Source organism: Anticarsia gemmatalis, chromosome 19 (genome assembly GCF_050436995.1).
Source record: "Anticarsia gemmatalis isolate Benzon Research Colony breed Stoneville strain chromosome 19, ilAntGemm2 primary, whole genome shotgun sequence".
Classification (NCBI taxonomy): domain Eukaryota; kingdom Metazoa; phylum Arthropoda; class Insecta; order Lepidoptera; family Erebidae; genus Anticarsia; species Anticarsia gemmatalis.
Window position 1 is genome coordinate 6,018,249 of NC_134763.1, and position 15,570 is coordinate 6,033,818.

The 15,570-nt window shown below is 34.1% G+C and overlaps 1 protein-coding gene across 6 annotated transcripts in view; it reads left to right on the forward strand.

Moving 5' to 3' along the window:
• Positions 1–15,570, forward strand: part of LOC142981199 (neural cell adhesion molecule 1-like) — a 77,790-nt gene that overhangs the window by 24,795 nt on the left and 37,425 nt on the right. For all 6 annotated transcript variants that reach the window (XM_076126916.1, XM_076126917.1, XM_076126915.1 and 3 more), the window contains one exon: positions 13,177–13,385. In XM_076126916.1, coding sequence (XP_075983031.1) covers positions 13,177–13,385 — 209 coding nt within the window. The remainder of the gene's footprint in view (positions 1–13,176; positions 13,386–15,570) is intronic.

A 15,570-nucleotide genomic window follows, 5' to 3' on the forward strand; every position in this document is an offset into this window, starting at 1 on the left:
AGACTACTCAGACCATAGGGAATTAAATACGAACAAGTTTCACGTCCGCAGGTTGCCTAACGGACTCTCTATTACAGATTTATAGGACTTATATGTAATATGAAACTTTTAGGAATATTGAGTCGGGACAAATATTTATTGAAGACAAAACAAATATTGCTTTTCATCAATACGTTCTAAAATGGCATTTAGTACTAAAAACCTAATTCACAAACGATATCAAGTTATTACGTAGCTTTTTTTCCTTGTTATATACCAAGTCTTAGCTTATTAAAACCAGATCAGCGCCCCGAGCAAGTACCGCACGAACTAATTGTTTAGTACATTTTAAGTGTAAATTCTCAATTGTCTTTAGTAGACAATCGCGCTACGAATTGCGCGTTGTATACGTCGTTTATATAATAAAAATCACTCCGAAACAATACTACTCCTTATGAGAATTAACAATTTATATCAACGAAACCAAAATAGTTTGTAACAGAATATGTATATCATTCTTCTACAGTTAGTATAGGGTCAATTAATAGGTGGCCAGTGTACATCCGGACGTAGCCTGCGGCAGGAGATAAGGCTCAGCGGCCGAAGACATCAATCACGCGATGACAAATTTATGTGATTCCGACACCAGATCTTGTACATGAACAGGAATGTCACTACATTTATACGCTGGACTGGCTGACAAAGGAATTATTGTACTAAATTATTGTAAATGTATACGTAAATTAAATGCAAATGTATCGAGTAGCAATCGAGAAATTTCGTATGAAAAAACTGGAGCACCCCAGAGTATTCTCCTGTTTTTTTTAACATATCAACATTGTGATCGATAGCGTCTTTAGCAAGAATAAAATATGCAATAAGGAATTGGTATACAGTCTGAAATATGATTTGAGTTTACTTTTAAAAGACCGACACAATATTTCAATTAGAAATGAGTATATAAGGAAAAAAAAGCATTTATATTTAAAATGGTTTTAAAATGTTAAATGGGTTACGTACAAATAAAAATCACGTTCTGCTAATTTTCTAATTGTAGAAGTTACTAGTTACATCGAATTTTAACAAAGAGCTACCATGAAAACTAGTTTTCCTTGTAACCACTTTGTCACGAAATCAGAATGTACACGGAATTTAATATTTTTATTTTTCAAAAAACCCTAGCTTTATAAAATTCCCTTCAAAAGAAAACCTATTAACCATTAAGCTAATGAAAAGAATCAGTATTGTAGAACAAACACATTTCAATACATCTTTAAATACACAAAAAAACTGTTATTTAAAAACAAGACCAGGTTTTCCTTACATGGTTTTGAAACTCCATTATCGTGATACACAACAACCTACAACTGAACAAAATCTAACCTCGGGCAAACAACAAAAATAATGAAAATAATGAAACAAAGAGCAGCACTACAATAATTCAAACCATCTAGTAACGACGGCAAAAAAAACAATCCACCGCAAACGATTCACTCATGAATAAATAAAGGAAAAGAATACCATGCACGAGAAACAAAGGGTTTGATGGAGAAGATATTTCTCCAGATTGCGTTACATTCTCCCTTACAAATATACATTTACACTAATGTCGAGGTAAATATGAAATATGAGATGGTAGACAAAAATTGTGGATTGATTTACCGAGCCGTCGGTAGCCGGATCTCCGGGAGATAGGGACTTCCGTACTATGGATATGTTACACGCCAGGGCTGCTGCGTGCTTCTTTATTCATGGGCATTTTAATAGAGTTTTTGATAGAAGGTTTTGTTGCAATAGTAGTTGGTATTATGTTTTTATTTGACATATTATTTTGTATTAGGAACTATTAGTATTTTTATTCTTGACAATATTACTTAAATATGTACCTATTGACACACGATTACTTAAACAAAGTTTTGACAAATGATTGTAATTTTTTATCGTTTTATTTTGTTTTTAAGAAATTGTAGCCCTACGCAGATAGAATATACGGAAACCAAGATGTTTAATAAATGATCTTAATAATAAGAAATCATAAACTAAGTCTCACGTATTTTTTTCTTCACGTATCTATTATAGTTATTCACTATCCAAACATTATTATTTACTAACAGAACACAAAGTTTATATAAATCTAAAAGCCATATTTGTCAAAACAACAAATAAACTAACTTTCCTCTCACAATATCAAACATGAAACCTTCTCTAAACAACATAAAACAATTTATTCACGAACGAATTGATTTTGTTTGCAACTTTAAAGGGACATCCCTACTACTTACACGAATGACCGACTGATACGATTGGTATTTGAATCAATCCAATTCCGTCCATATTTTATTTGGACTTGAGTTCATTATCCTACGTGCACTGTCCAAGTGGATTGAAATATCGGATACGGATCACATCGTAAACGGACCAGGTAGTTTTTCATATTTTATGAACTTATATTTCATGTACCTACTACAGAAATGTCAACTTTTATTATTCTGTAAGACTTTCAGACGGTACTCATTATTCTGAAAGGTATTCCTACTGTAATAAGTAAGTTATGTAATATATGAGTGTATATTATATAAAAAGGCAACACGGTAATGATTAGATACATATTTTGGGGACTCGGAAATGGATTCGGTAAATTATGTTTATTTTTAGACGTTGTTTTAAGTAATGGACTATGCTTTTTATTCCTTTTGTTTGTCCGTTTCCTCTCGTTTTGAATACTGTATTTAGACCATTGTACTTATTTGGTTTATCTTTCAATGCGACAGCGTAATTAAAAAGCATTTTCCTTACTTATATCTTTTTTGAGTTGTATTTTTCTTTTCTAAGCAACTTAATAAATAAACATACGAAACTATGCTTTTCGTGTTTATGAAACAGTTTCAAACGTATACTATGTAATTACGTTTTGAGTGAGTGCATTGTAAATATTATATCCAATTAGTACAAACTCCGTATCAAAGCTCAATTTCAAATCGTTTAGTTGTACTCGTCGAGTATGGTTACAATGGAATTCGCAAATTTATTTAGTTAAATTCATATATTACAAACTATGCGCCGTATTTTATAAAGCCACTAAAATCCTTTGTAACCCGCTTGTGTGGGATTTAAATGAAAATCTGGGAGCGGTGCAATAAGCAGAAAATAAAATATTGTTGCAAATCGAATAAAATGTTATAACATTTTTAATTGGATGTAAGCCAGGCAAAGGCAGTGCTTACAGTCATTTGCCACGAGGGCCTGAATGTAAATAAATAGGCATGTTGCGACGTTGGTGCGGCTTCCGAATCACGCACGGTGTTAACCGAGTTGCCGAGATCTGATAGTACACAGGTAAAACCGTGATTAAATATTAATAGAAATACCTAAAGGGCTTACCACACTCATCTATCATTCAACAAAATAACCGCTGGTTTAATTTTCCTGATTTGTTAGCTGACAGTAACGAGCCAATGCATTTGAACAAATAAAAGTATATCGTATTCATTGTGTAGTATTTGTATTGTGTGTGCAGATATTTGTTGTCATGTAATCAGTGTTTATACAGTTGATTCGATTAATTCTCGTAATTTGATTTAACCTTTTCTGACTTGTTATTTTTATTTTATCGGATTATTCTTAGCTTTTACAATACGAAGTAGGTGAAACTCACTTGTGAAATGTTGTAGTGAAAGGACTACGCTAATAAATAAGTAAAAATGTTTGGTTTTGTTGATCTTCTTTTGTTTAATTGTAACTAAAAATATGAACTTTTATGATATAAATGTTGTGTCCCTGAACTCTAACCCAAAGACCAGAGTCATGTTGTTCTCATGTCTACTCGTGTCAGTTTGTATTCCTATATTAATTTAATAATAATATACAAATAGTGGAAGGTTGCTGTCATGTTTTCTTCAAACGAATAGCCGCCGGCGTATCATCCATTTCCGAGAATGGTACCCTTTGAGAGCTTACAAGAAAACCTACACGTATATTATGAGTTAGCTGCAAACAATTATTTACTAATTTCTACTTCGAAAACATACTCGTATATCAGTTTTTAAAGATTCCTACCATCTTAAATAAGTGTTATTTAAACTATTTTAAAGCTACTTTAAGGCTCGTATTGTGGTTGGCATGCATACCTATTTATTTTCATAAGTAGTCCCTCCACTTAAATTTTAATTCAAAGTTTAAAGCTAATATTAATCTATACTAATATTATAAAGCTCAAGAGTTTGTTTGTTTGTTTGTTTGTTTGTTTGTTTGAACGCGCTAATCTCAGGAACTACGGGTCCGATTTGAAAAATTCTTTCGGTGTTAGATAGTCCATTTATCGAGGAAGGTTATAGGCTATATATCATCACGCTACGACCAATAGGAGTAGAGTAGCAATAAAAAATGTTACAAAAACGGGGAAAAATTTGACCCATTCTCTCTTATGTGACGCAAGCGAAGTTGCGCGGGTCAGCTAGTTCAACATAAACTTGACAATACATTACCCCATTCTATACCATAAAAATGCCAACAAAAGATATATTTTCGAACACAAACACGTTAAACTTACGTCCTTTCATCACGGGCAGAAGTTTGTCCTCTACATAAATACACAACAATAGCGTAGCTACACAAACTGAGTCCCATCATACACAGTAGTTCAGAGTTAGCAATTACCGCCCAGTAGTTTCGTAAGCATTCAGCGCGCTACACACGAGACGAACTAAAGTTACCCGCACACTTATACCCAATGCATAACACAGTGTGTGCTTACATTAGGTGTAAAACACTTATTAGTATCGCTATGAGACGTTTATATCTCTGGAGGTAATTGTATTGTGACCTGTTTGTTTACTGTTTCATGTTACATAGGAAGCTTTTGTTGTGCGAATTTATTTGTTATCGGCGCTGTTATTTTCACTATTCAGTTGTCTTTATGTGATGTATGGAGCTTATTCAATGGTCGTTACTATTAATGATTTGATGGCTTTTAAGATACATTTTATATACTTCTGTAAAGTAAAACACTTAGCAAATATTAGACTTTTATTCTATTGAAGCAAATAAAAAGATAAATCGAAATGGTAACAAACAAGATTTTCAACAGCCTCCAAAAATACTAAAATTGGCTTATTTAATAATATATGAGCTGTAACTTTACAATCTATTGGCCTTTTTTGCACTAATATGAGGCTTTGTTCTGACAATTTATAAAACATCGTTACACGGCCAACCGCAATCTAACCCTTCGTGCACGCGCCTCTAACTTAGCTTCAAGCCCATCTCGCCCATTAATCACTTGGCCTATTATTAACAACCGTTGAAGGCTTTTAAATATCCACCCCTTAAACCATCGGTGTCAAGGCGATAACTAGTCGTTGATTGAAACGTTCGTAGTAGTCTATCAAATTGGATGAACTAATTCTTTATTGTTTGACCAAAAGATACCTACTGCGGTAATTTTGTATTGATTTGATTCAACGATAAGTTGGCCTGTGTCGTGTTTAGTTTTAGTGCTTTACTCGTAGGTTAAGTAGCTCCAAATTTATGTATACTGGTATAAAATTGTTCATGTTTATTTAATGAAAGCAGATAGATAAATTAGATAATATGTCTGCTTCTTTCATGTTTATGATTTTATGTTCTACTTTCGCTTGACTTTGTTTATACAAGGCCAAACCTTGAATAAATAAAAACACACGAACGATTAAATAAAAACACAAAGATTCTCAAACGTAGTACAAGCTGTAAGATAGTTAGCTTATCTTTAACCTGTTACCTGTAGGTCTCCAACAAAAAGTGAACATTGTAAGTTTTCAAACTTTAAGGGCATAGCTCATCATACTCATATTCATAGCAGCAGAAGCTTGACTATTAGTTATCAGGAAAAAAATATTGGGATTGGATGGCATGCACTGTTTCTAACCACTACAAATGATCATGCGTGATAGAAGTCCGGCAGTATAGGTAGAACTCAATATTTTTGTTGCTAACGATACTCTCGAACAGTAGCGCGGTTCTTTACATTCGATACAATCGAGTATAGAAAATTATATATTTAAAATGTACTGCCACAATAGTTCCTACGACGCGCGTTAGAGACGCTGATTAGATTTTCACATAAAATTTCTCGATAGCTAGCCGGTTGTCCGTAGTCGATAGTGGTAGAGAATCGAGCTACAGAAGATACAGATTTGGAATGTCGAAATTTGTCTGTTTGCAGCGAGATACAATCGCAACATGTGTTATCACCGAGCCTCGAAAGCAAACAAGGTTCGCACGCCGAGTCATTATTCGAGTTTCCGATATCAACCGACATTCCCGGCGTGGCAAATTCACCTCGTACCGTGGACAACCCTATCTGTTACGGGAACATTGGGTCCCGGGCTTTCCTCGTCAGATCTAACTTTGATGTTAATTAATGTGAACGCAAACTTGCCTATTGCCATTCTGTTGTAAGTTATTAATTACATTCCACTTATAATTGACCTACTATTGCCAATGAGCCTGCCGCCAGGAAGTTGAAAACTTATCCTCAATTTCACTTGCTCATAACGCATAATATTGTTAGAACCGAAACTAAAAAGTCTTTAAAATTTAGTTTTAACCAAATGTCGCTGTCAACAAAACAACGGTTGCCTAGCTACCAAATGACCCCTTAGGTGAAACAGAAACTGTTACCAATTTTAGCCCTGCTTATGTCGTAAAATTGGTTTAGGCCAAAGTTATAACGAGAAGTTATTTGAAACCTAGTGTTGTTCAAAAAAATATTTTGAAATTATGGTTAGTTACCACATTTATAAAGTCCCAAGCACTGGAATCAGAATTGAAGTACCTAGATGTTTTAATGGTTTTACCACTATCTTACAAATGATTCAAATCATGTTCTATATCAATTATTTTGATCACTTTAGATGTAAATAGATAATCATTATCTTTGAACAGACTATTAGCACAACGACCCTACAGTTTCAAGAAGCGAAATTGTTCTCGAAAATTCTAAGTAAAATCTATTGATTATGGAATTTGTTCAATGTGATGAACAGTCGAATTTATATTATGTTGGTTTAGCTAACAAGAACAGAGGGATATTAAATTATTTTATACAATATTTTACTAAATATACGGAATTATTTCGAAAGGTCAAGGAATAAATAGAACTAAATGGAGTTCATTGAACTTACTTTATTACATGGAAAGATGAATCACACGTCAGGGGCGGTATCTACAAAGGAACTAAATAAATCGTAGACACGTTTCGGTGGTTTCCGCGACAAGCTTGCGATGCCATAAAATGCAAGTTAACATCATTGTTGAAAATACCGACTACGTTAAAAGCCGTATTAGTAACATAGTTGAACAGTTACGACATACATTTTGTTATAAATGGTCAATTACTGTCTTATATTCTACACTAGCTGACCCGCGCAACTTCGCTTGCGTAACATAAGAGAGAATAATTTTCCCGGTTTTTGTAACATTTCTCGTTGCTACTCTGCTCTTATTGGTCGTAGCGTGATGATATATAGCCTATAACCTTCCTCGATAAATGGGCTATCTAACACTGAAATAATTTTTCAAATCGGACCAGAAGTTCCTGAGATTAGCGCGTTCAAACAAACAAACTCTTCAGCTTTATAATATTAGTATAGATATATTTTTTTTGTTAATTCAGATACTAACTTACAGAAAGCTTTAGCCGTTGAAATTATTTGAAGATTCTATCTACTGACAACAATTCAGTGATACAAGCTTAAATCTAAAACAGATGTTATTACTTTAAAATCATTTAAGTATCCATAAATTAAACCTTCACTTTTACTTGTTTAATCTTTTATGCCCGATTTCTGTATACGTTTAGCAGTAATTAATCTATTCAATAGCGTTCTTTTATTCAAAAATTTTCAATTTATTAAAAATCTACAGCTTCATCAACGCGGAATAAGACCATTTAATACTATTGATCAGTGTCAGTTCGACGAAAATTCGTAAAAAAGACCATTTAAAGCTATTGATATTTGGTCAGAGTCAATTTGACGGAGCATAAAAAATTCGTAAAACATCCTAGCAGTTGAAATTTTAAAATAAGGCTGTATCGATTAGACTCAGTCATTGATGTTAACGTGTAAATATTAGTAGGGCCCGTCCGTTTTGCCTCAAAGGACTGTTAACCTTGAAGCCGCTATGGCGGGTCAAGGAGGCCGAGGCCTTTCAACAAGATGCCACGATCGAAGTGTTAAGCAACATTTCAGCTTTGTATATTATTTTGCTTCAAAATATCTTGATAAACGTTTATCTTTATAATTCATTTTAATTGTTGTTTTTATACATTTGACTGCCTCCATGGCGCAGTGGTTTAGGTTGCCACGCCGCTACCATCCGCAAATAATTGTTTCGGGTCTGGTTGTACTTTGTGTCCGTTGTTTGTATGGATGTAAAAGTCCCCGCGACATAAGAGCAATTCTTAGTGCGGGAATTGTCTTTTAGTAACTAAAACATACCTACAATAATGATCATAATTACATACAGGTAGGTATAAAAAAACAATGTGCTATGATCTTTACAAACTTCTTTTTCTGCAGCCACATTCAAACATCTTGCCAAACAGAAACGCTGGTAATGAGTATCTTGTTATTTAATTTAGTTATCTTTATTCGTAATTAGCTTTCTTAATTGATTGTAAAAATAACACTTTCGGAATGAACTACCATTATTACTAATTACCTTTGAATAATACATACATATAGTAAAAGGTATTTAGTCATACAGTATACAAGTAACAAACGGTACAAACTCACTGTATATTACAGTAGATAGTTTATAAAACAATGCAAATAAAACGCCAACTAGTTTACACGTGGACGCGAGATAAGCTCGCGTGTTACCACCGTTTACTTATAGATACCCAACACATAGCATTTACTTTACTAGTTTCTTAGACAAATAATAGGTTTTTATGTGATTAAGAAGATGATGATAATCTTATTTATGTGGGCAGAGAGTAAAATAGAATTTTTTTGACAATAATTTGAATCTATTAGGATATATTTGCATACGTTTGATTGGAGCGTTTATCGTTATATTCACGCATTGAATGCCATAATCTGTTTTTGACTATATTGACTTTGTATTTGATAAAACACATGTCAATAATAATACTACAATGATATCAGTCATTCATGTACACATACATATATAGGTTAACATTTTAACTAAAACGTTCACAAACGGCACACAAGTTTAACCAAATATTTCGGGCGCATAATAAAGCACACGCGCCATTACGCCTAAGAACAACCAACCACATGAAATCAAGACAGCGTTTACTTATTTACAACCGCGGCTACTCCCAGTAAGGGCTGTAGCCCTACCATGAGTTGGCGTAGTTAAAAACTAGAGTAGTTAACGTGAGAACGCAACTACAACAGTGGGCTCAAATAGGGAAAGAATGAACGACAAAGCCAATCTACATTCACTGTTGTTTAATTTAACTACACGTTATTAAATATGGCGACCCATGGTAGCAATTTTGGTACCTTAACTATCCGCTAGAGGCGCTGTTCGAGTTTTACGAGAACTACAGTGTCTCCGGGAGACTATAGTTGCCAACTCATGGTAGCGCTACTGATCCTAACCTTTCAACTTAACGACGGTAGTGGTATGCGGATAAATCGCGACTATTGTGGAGTTAAGTAACATCCTTATGCCCGTTTACGAGAAACTCCACTGTAGTTATCTGCATAACGACAGGTGATTGGCATAATCACCCGGACCATTTGGGCAAAGCTTCCGTGCCAGCGAGCCAGATTCCAATCGATATATTTTCATTATTGCGTCACAAGTAGTTTGGAAGGACTCGAGAATTAAAAAGTTTTTAAACTGCTAAAAATAAAGCAACGAGAAGCATTATTGCGAAAAATCGGACACTTATATGGTAGGTTTTGGGAAACAGATCTATGTGAATGGAAAGTAAAAACTTGATTTAAAAAAGTACGCATTACATTTTACATTACCATATTTTCATTACTTCATTGCTTGCAAGTAAAATAAATCATATTTTTTAAACAATTTTTTATTGCACCAAAGTTAAAAATTTAGAGTCTCGTAAAACAAGCTATAGGATCTTTTTTATAAAACATAGTCCAACCAAAACTCCATATTACTTATAGCGTAAAAAAAACAGAAGGCAATCGCATGCACTGAAGCTCGTTAATTTTTAGTATCAATTTAGAATTGAGTACACTTTTCGAAAGCAAAATCACTTACAGAATGATAACTAAAAACGTTTAATTATTAAATTCTAGGTATATGTTGATTATAATTATTTGTAATTTCGTGATCTTAATTAATACAAAGGTCGGCGAACAAGCTCGATATCTTTGACATATTAATTCAATGACATACGAAAGTTAGCGCGCTAACTTACTTACACGTAACAAGTTTAGAAACAGAGTAACTTGCTTAAGTGTATGTTCAAATCAACTACATTATTACTAAGTATAGATTATATATTTCTATAAAAGTGATTTATTAAAGAAGAAAGTTTGCTCGATACAAATAGTTGAACAACTTAAAGTTTTGATGTATGAGATTATGATTGCCCATTGCCCAGTTTATCGAGAACGTCTGGCGAGTTTTTATTCGGGCTATTGCCCTCACGACATTAAGTATCCCATCCCCTACCCTCCAAATCTGTTTATTATTCCGGGATAAAAGTCACAACACAATTCTTTAAGGGTCATTGACGCAATTATTGTCAATTCGATATCGATGAAGCAATTGACGATCGTTATTATGTTTCTTAGAAACGCACGTAATAATATTGATATTACGTTTTTAACAGCGTCTGATCGTTATTCTCTTTGAGATTAACATTGCTACAGAAACAGCTTCTTTCATCACATTTTTAAATTAATGTTGTACATTTGAGTAACAAGATAAAATACAGATTAATGTATAATGAAGATTAATTACAACAGAGTAATACACATAAATAGATTAAACAGCGCTGCGTTTATTTTGAAATAGTTCTGCTGCTGATAAATAGCGTTGCTAGATAAACTAGCTGTAAATTCGTTTAGTCAAATCCAAAGGCAAGCGTAACACAGCACGACTTGAAGACACTGAGCTCTGTCTGTGCACAGATACAGCAGTAATTAATTTTGTGAGGGTAGTTCGCAACTTGGACTATGACTTTGGACGTTACCAGTTTACCACTCCTGGCTACCACTTTGACCCGACTATTTGAAATGTTGCACGTGAAGAGCGGTCTGCATGTTTTTAATTAAACTGTTTGAATGTTGTTACTTATAAGAGTGATAGTTTGTTAGGTAATTAGACGTTTAAAAACCATCTCAAAATCGTCATTTTAGGCGATTAGTTTGACTAAAGAAACATGTTGTGCCTTTAGAACATAGGAGTATATCGATTCAGTATAAAGGTATAATTGTACGAATTATGCCGCATATTTAACTTATACTGCTAAAAAGACTCCTATAACAACAGTGCTTGCAAGCAATCAAGCATAAAGCGATTAAAACCTCTAAAGTGTTGATACTTTATGAGACTGCATATTGCTCTTTAATGATACCTAAGCGTACACAAGGAAATAAAAACAGAAAAAAAAACAATTATTTTAATAAGTGGAGCCATTATGGTGTATAATCCATCTTCCGGCAGGTAATGAGAAACTATAAAATAGCAATTAGCAGAGCAATTTCATAGAGTATATGGTGCGGCATGTAATTCCACGTGGAATATTATTTACCTGTGGGAAATATCGCCTCTGGCAACACAGATGATGACGTTCGGAAGATGTGAAAACTCCGCATGTTTTTCTTTTATCCAAAAGCTTATACTTAGCTTAGTTTATACATACAGATAATGAAAGATTACTTAGTTGTTTTTGTTTTGAATAATACTGGCTCTACAAAATTTAATTTAGCTGTTTCACGGCTTATTTTATTTCGGAACAACACCGATTCCTACTCAGTAATTGTTTCTTGTGCTAATATTTTTATTTGTCGTGATTACTCCATTGTTGTAAACAATTCTGTTCATTTGCTTTAACGCCAATATAATTTAACAAAACAATTTCAATTAGAGACAGTCTAAATTGTTTTGTATTCCAATGAACTTTACTAAGAAGTGCTCGTCTTCTAACCTAATATCAGCCAGCAACGTCTCACTATTGATCGGGAAACTTTTCAATCTCAAGTACATATTATATCGAGAAGTTCTGCATTCCACGAAATTTCCGAAACAAAGCACGGTTACCGGGAAAATGCGTAATCAGGTATTCAAATATTGAGCAATATTGGGTCCCGTATCTATACAATAACAATACTCCTTGATCGGATAAACGTATACACTACTCACTGGGTAAATAAAGAATAATCTCGAGGCCACGTGTACAAACTCCAAATAGATAAAATGTTTTTCTAAGAACAGGAAAACTAAATAACAACTTAGTTCAATTTATTTAGATAAACCAATTCCGTTTTATATTTTTCGTCCATTTTTTGTTTGTTTTTTATCAAAAGATGTTTGAGATTAATTTGATATACTTAATTTCGTAATTAATTTACATTAAACCATAATGAGTACGACGTATCCTTGTGGATAAAAGTCCCTAAATTTTACAAAAATGTTTGCTTAGGAACGTTGAAACGCCGCTCTTGGTTAGACGACTCTGAGGTTTTTCATAATAGACGTAAAATTCTCTAAAATTCAACCACGACGTATCATTAAGAATATTACCTGTGTTAGAAGGTTAAGAAAAAAATACATAAAATTGTATTTTTTAGAAGATATATTGCACAATCGTGTCATGTAGCTTCTGGCTTAACCAGATTATAAAAACTACTAAACTGCAGGTGAGGCCTAGTGGTTAACGTGGTCACCTCGCTGCAATAACGGTAGCGCCCTGTTTAGTGGATTCGAATCCCACCCGGGACAAATATTTGTGTGATGTCCACAATAATTTGTTCTGAGTCTGGTTGTTAATATACCTATATGCGTATGTATTATAAAGTATAATATATAAGTATGTTTATAAGTCATTTGGTTACCATAATATAAGCTCTGCTTAGTTTGGAATCACATAGTATGAGTTGTCCAATGATATAAATATAGACATGTTACCAGTTACCCACGTAGCTATCCAAATCATACAAAAAACACAAGAAACAAGTTTTACTACTAGTACTTCCATTACAGTTTCGACGTCCGGGGCCGTTCGTTCAACAAAGCACTGCAGTGGTCGGACCCTAATGCCTTCGGACCCCGTGCCTACTTCGCCACTGTGGCTCGACCAGCAGCATTGACCCTCGACACCGTTCAACTGGATGATGAGGGCATCTACAGATGTCGGGTGGACTTTAAGAATTCTCCGACACGAAACTTTCAAATACGACTTTCTGTTATAGGTGAGTGTATATGTTTTGTCTCTTTCATGCTAGTCATACTGTAGCCGTAGTTTTATGCACAACTAGCTTTTGCCGTCCGCGTGATTTGTGACTTGGGACAGATTTTTTATACAAATTTTATCGCCTATTTTATCGCCTTGGAGGTATAATTGATCAAAATCTTAACTGCGGCTGCCTACGTCAGAACATCTACCTGCATGCTAAATTTCAACCCGATCCGTCCAGTGCAGCAGTGGTTTGTAGACAGATGCGTTGCGCGTGTGCGTTAATAGATCCCTATGTCAGTCAGTGAGCTATGGCCGCAAATATAAAGCTGTGGATTTTGTTTCTTCAGAGAAAGGAATTCAGACTCAAAAACTTCAATACTCACCATTGACAACAAGTTTAGTGCTTTTTATAACTTACCAAACGGAAAATCCTTACATTCGTTCCGCATTTCAACTTCACGTTTGATGGTATAAAATCTTTCACGTGCACGTTGAGCTCACGGAATTCCGCATTTTGCCGATCAGTAAACCTTACGTATGCAGCCATCTTGAACTTTTTCTGTAATCAATTATTTAAAAAAATACATTAATATGATTACGTCTTTATTTTTATGAATGCCGTACTGCCCATTATTCATGCCACGAAAGATCACTGCGGAAGAGGAGTAAATAACACAGATTATATTACATAACAGCATGATACTGACTGGACTTGGCAGACTCAACATACCCAATTACCTAAAAAGCGAAATAAAAACTCTTCTGCAATATCATTTTAATTTTAGTATTACAAAGATGGATCATTTTATTTGACTTTTCATATGTAGGTTCATTTGTCATCAAGAGTTGTTTATTAGGATTAATTTTATCTTGTAATTAATTTGCTCTGAACCGCAATGAAGCCAATATATGTATGAATAAATATTTTTGGTTTATTTTAGGCTTTGTTTCTGTATATTGTAAAGCTATATTTCATTATGCTACCGATAACTAAAACAAAGATAAACTATAACTAATATATAATTATCCAGTCACTGATATTATTTAAAAACTGTAATCTGAACCGTGAAACACTAATATAGAAATATTTGTTTTCTGCCACCACCCGAACACTGAACAGTCATAGTTATGTTAATTTTAGTTTAACAAAATATTGCCATAGTTGTTAGTACATAAAAGTTCTCATTGCTCTCGTTGACTCCTTATTAAATTACGACTATTTCAAACAGCTCTCAAAAGACGTGGCTTTTAAAATTAAAGTCTTTTATGAGCTGTCTGCAACTGACGAAAAATAAATTAAGTACTTATGAATATAAATAAAGTTCTCAGAAACAGACGTTTTTGAAATAACTGCACCAAACATTTCACTAAAAGTACTTGAAGCATTCAACAAATTTAGTTTAAAATTAAATCTAAAACTTGTTGAGTACTGCGAGCAAAACTAAAATTTCCTGTGTTAAAAACTACTTAAGCTGGCAAGGTACAACTAACGTTTTCAATTACCGTCAGAATATAATTGCCCCCTAACGAGTGGAACGGTTTCACAAATAACTGGGCCGCAAAACGTCGACCCTCCAAACTAGAATGGGAATCGCAGCAGATGTTCGCATTCCCACACTGAAAAACTTTAGCGCAAAATGTCTGCTCTATGCTGAAAATTTATAAGAGAACCTTATCTAAAAAGCCAGCCTTTCAGCGGCTTTCGTCGAGCGAGCGATGCAAAACAAAGCTTTGTTAGAGCTCCTTTGAATTTCGGTAAGGAAAATGAGAGGTTACACACGACCCCTCCTCCGTCAAAGAAGCCTCCGAGTGCTGTTATTACAATAATGTACTGCGATATCACGTTCCAAGTGGTGCCGCTTTCATCCGACCCCCGTCGACAACTCACTGCCCGCTTCACGGCTGACTACTGCAATAAACATGTGCGATACCTGCTGTAACCTCCTTGACATAAACCTTACGACTAGATACCACTAGATTAAATCACCACGCTAACCAAGTGCTAGTTGACAGGCAATTAGAATAATTCTTGTTCTTTCTTTAACTGCGCTACAGTAAAGTTCTACGGTATATTATTATTTGACAAATCTTAAATTCAGAGTCTTTGCTGTGGCTTGGCATAATAGTTTATTTTATTGTTGAAAATGAATTTTCTCTTCGCAATATAAGCATTATATTTTACTATAAATCAATCTTGA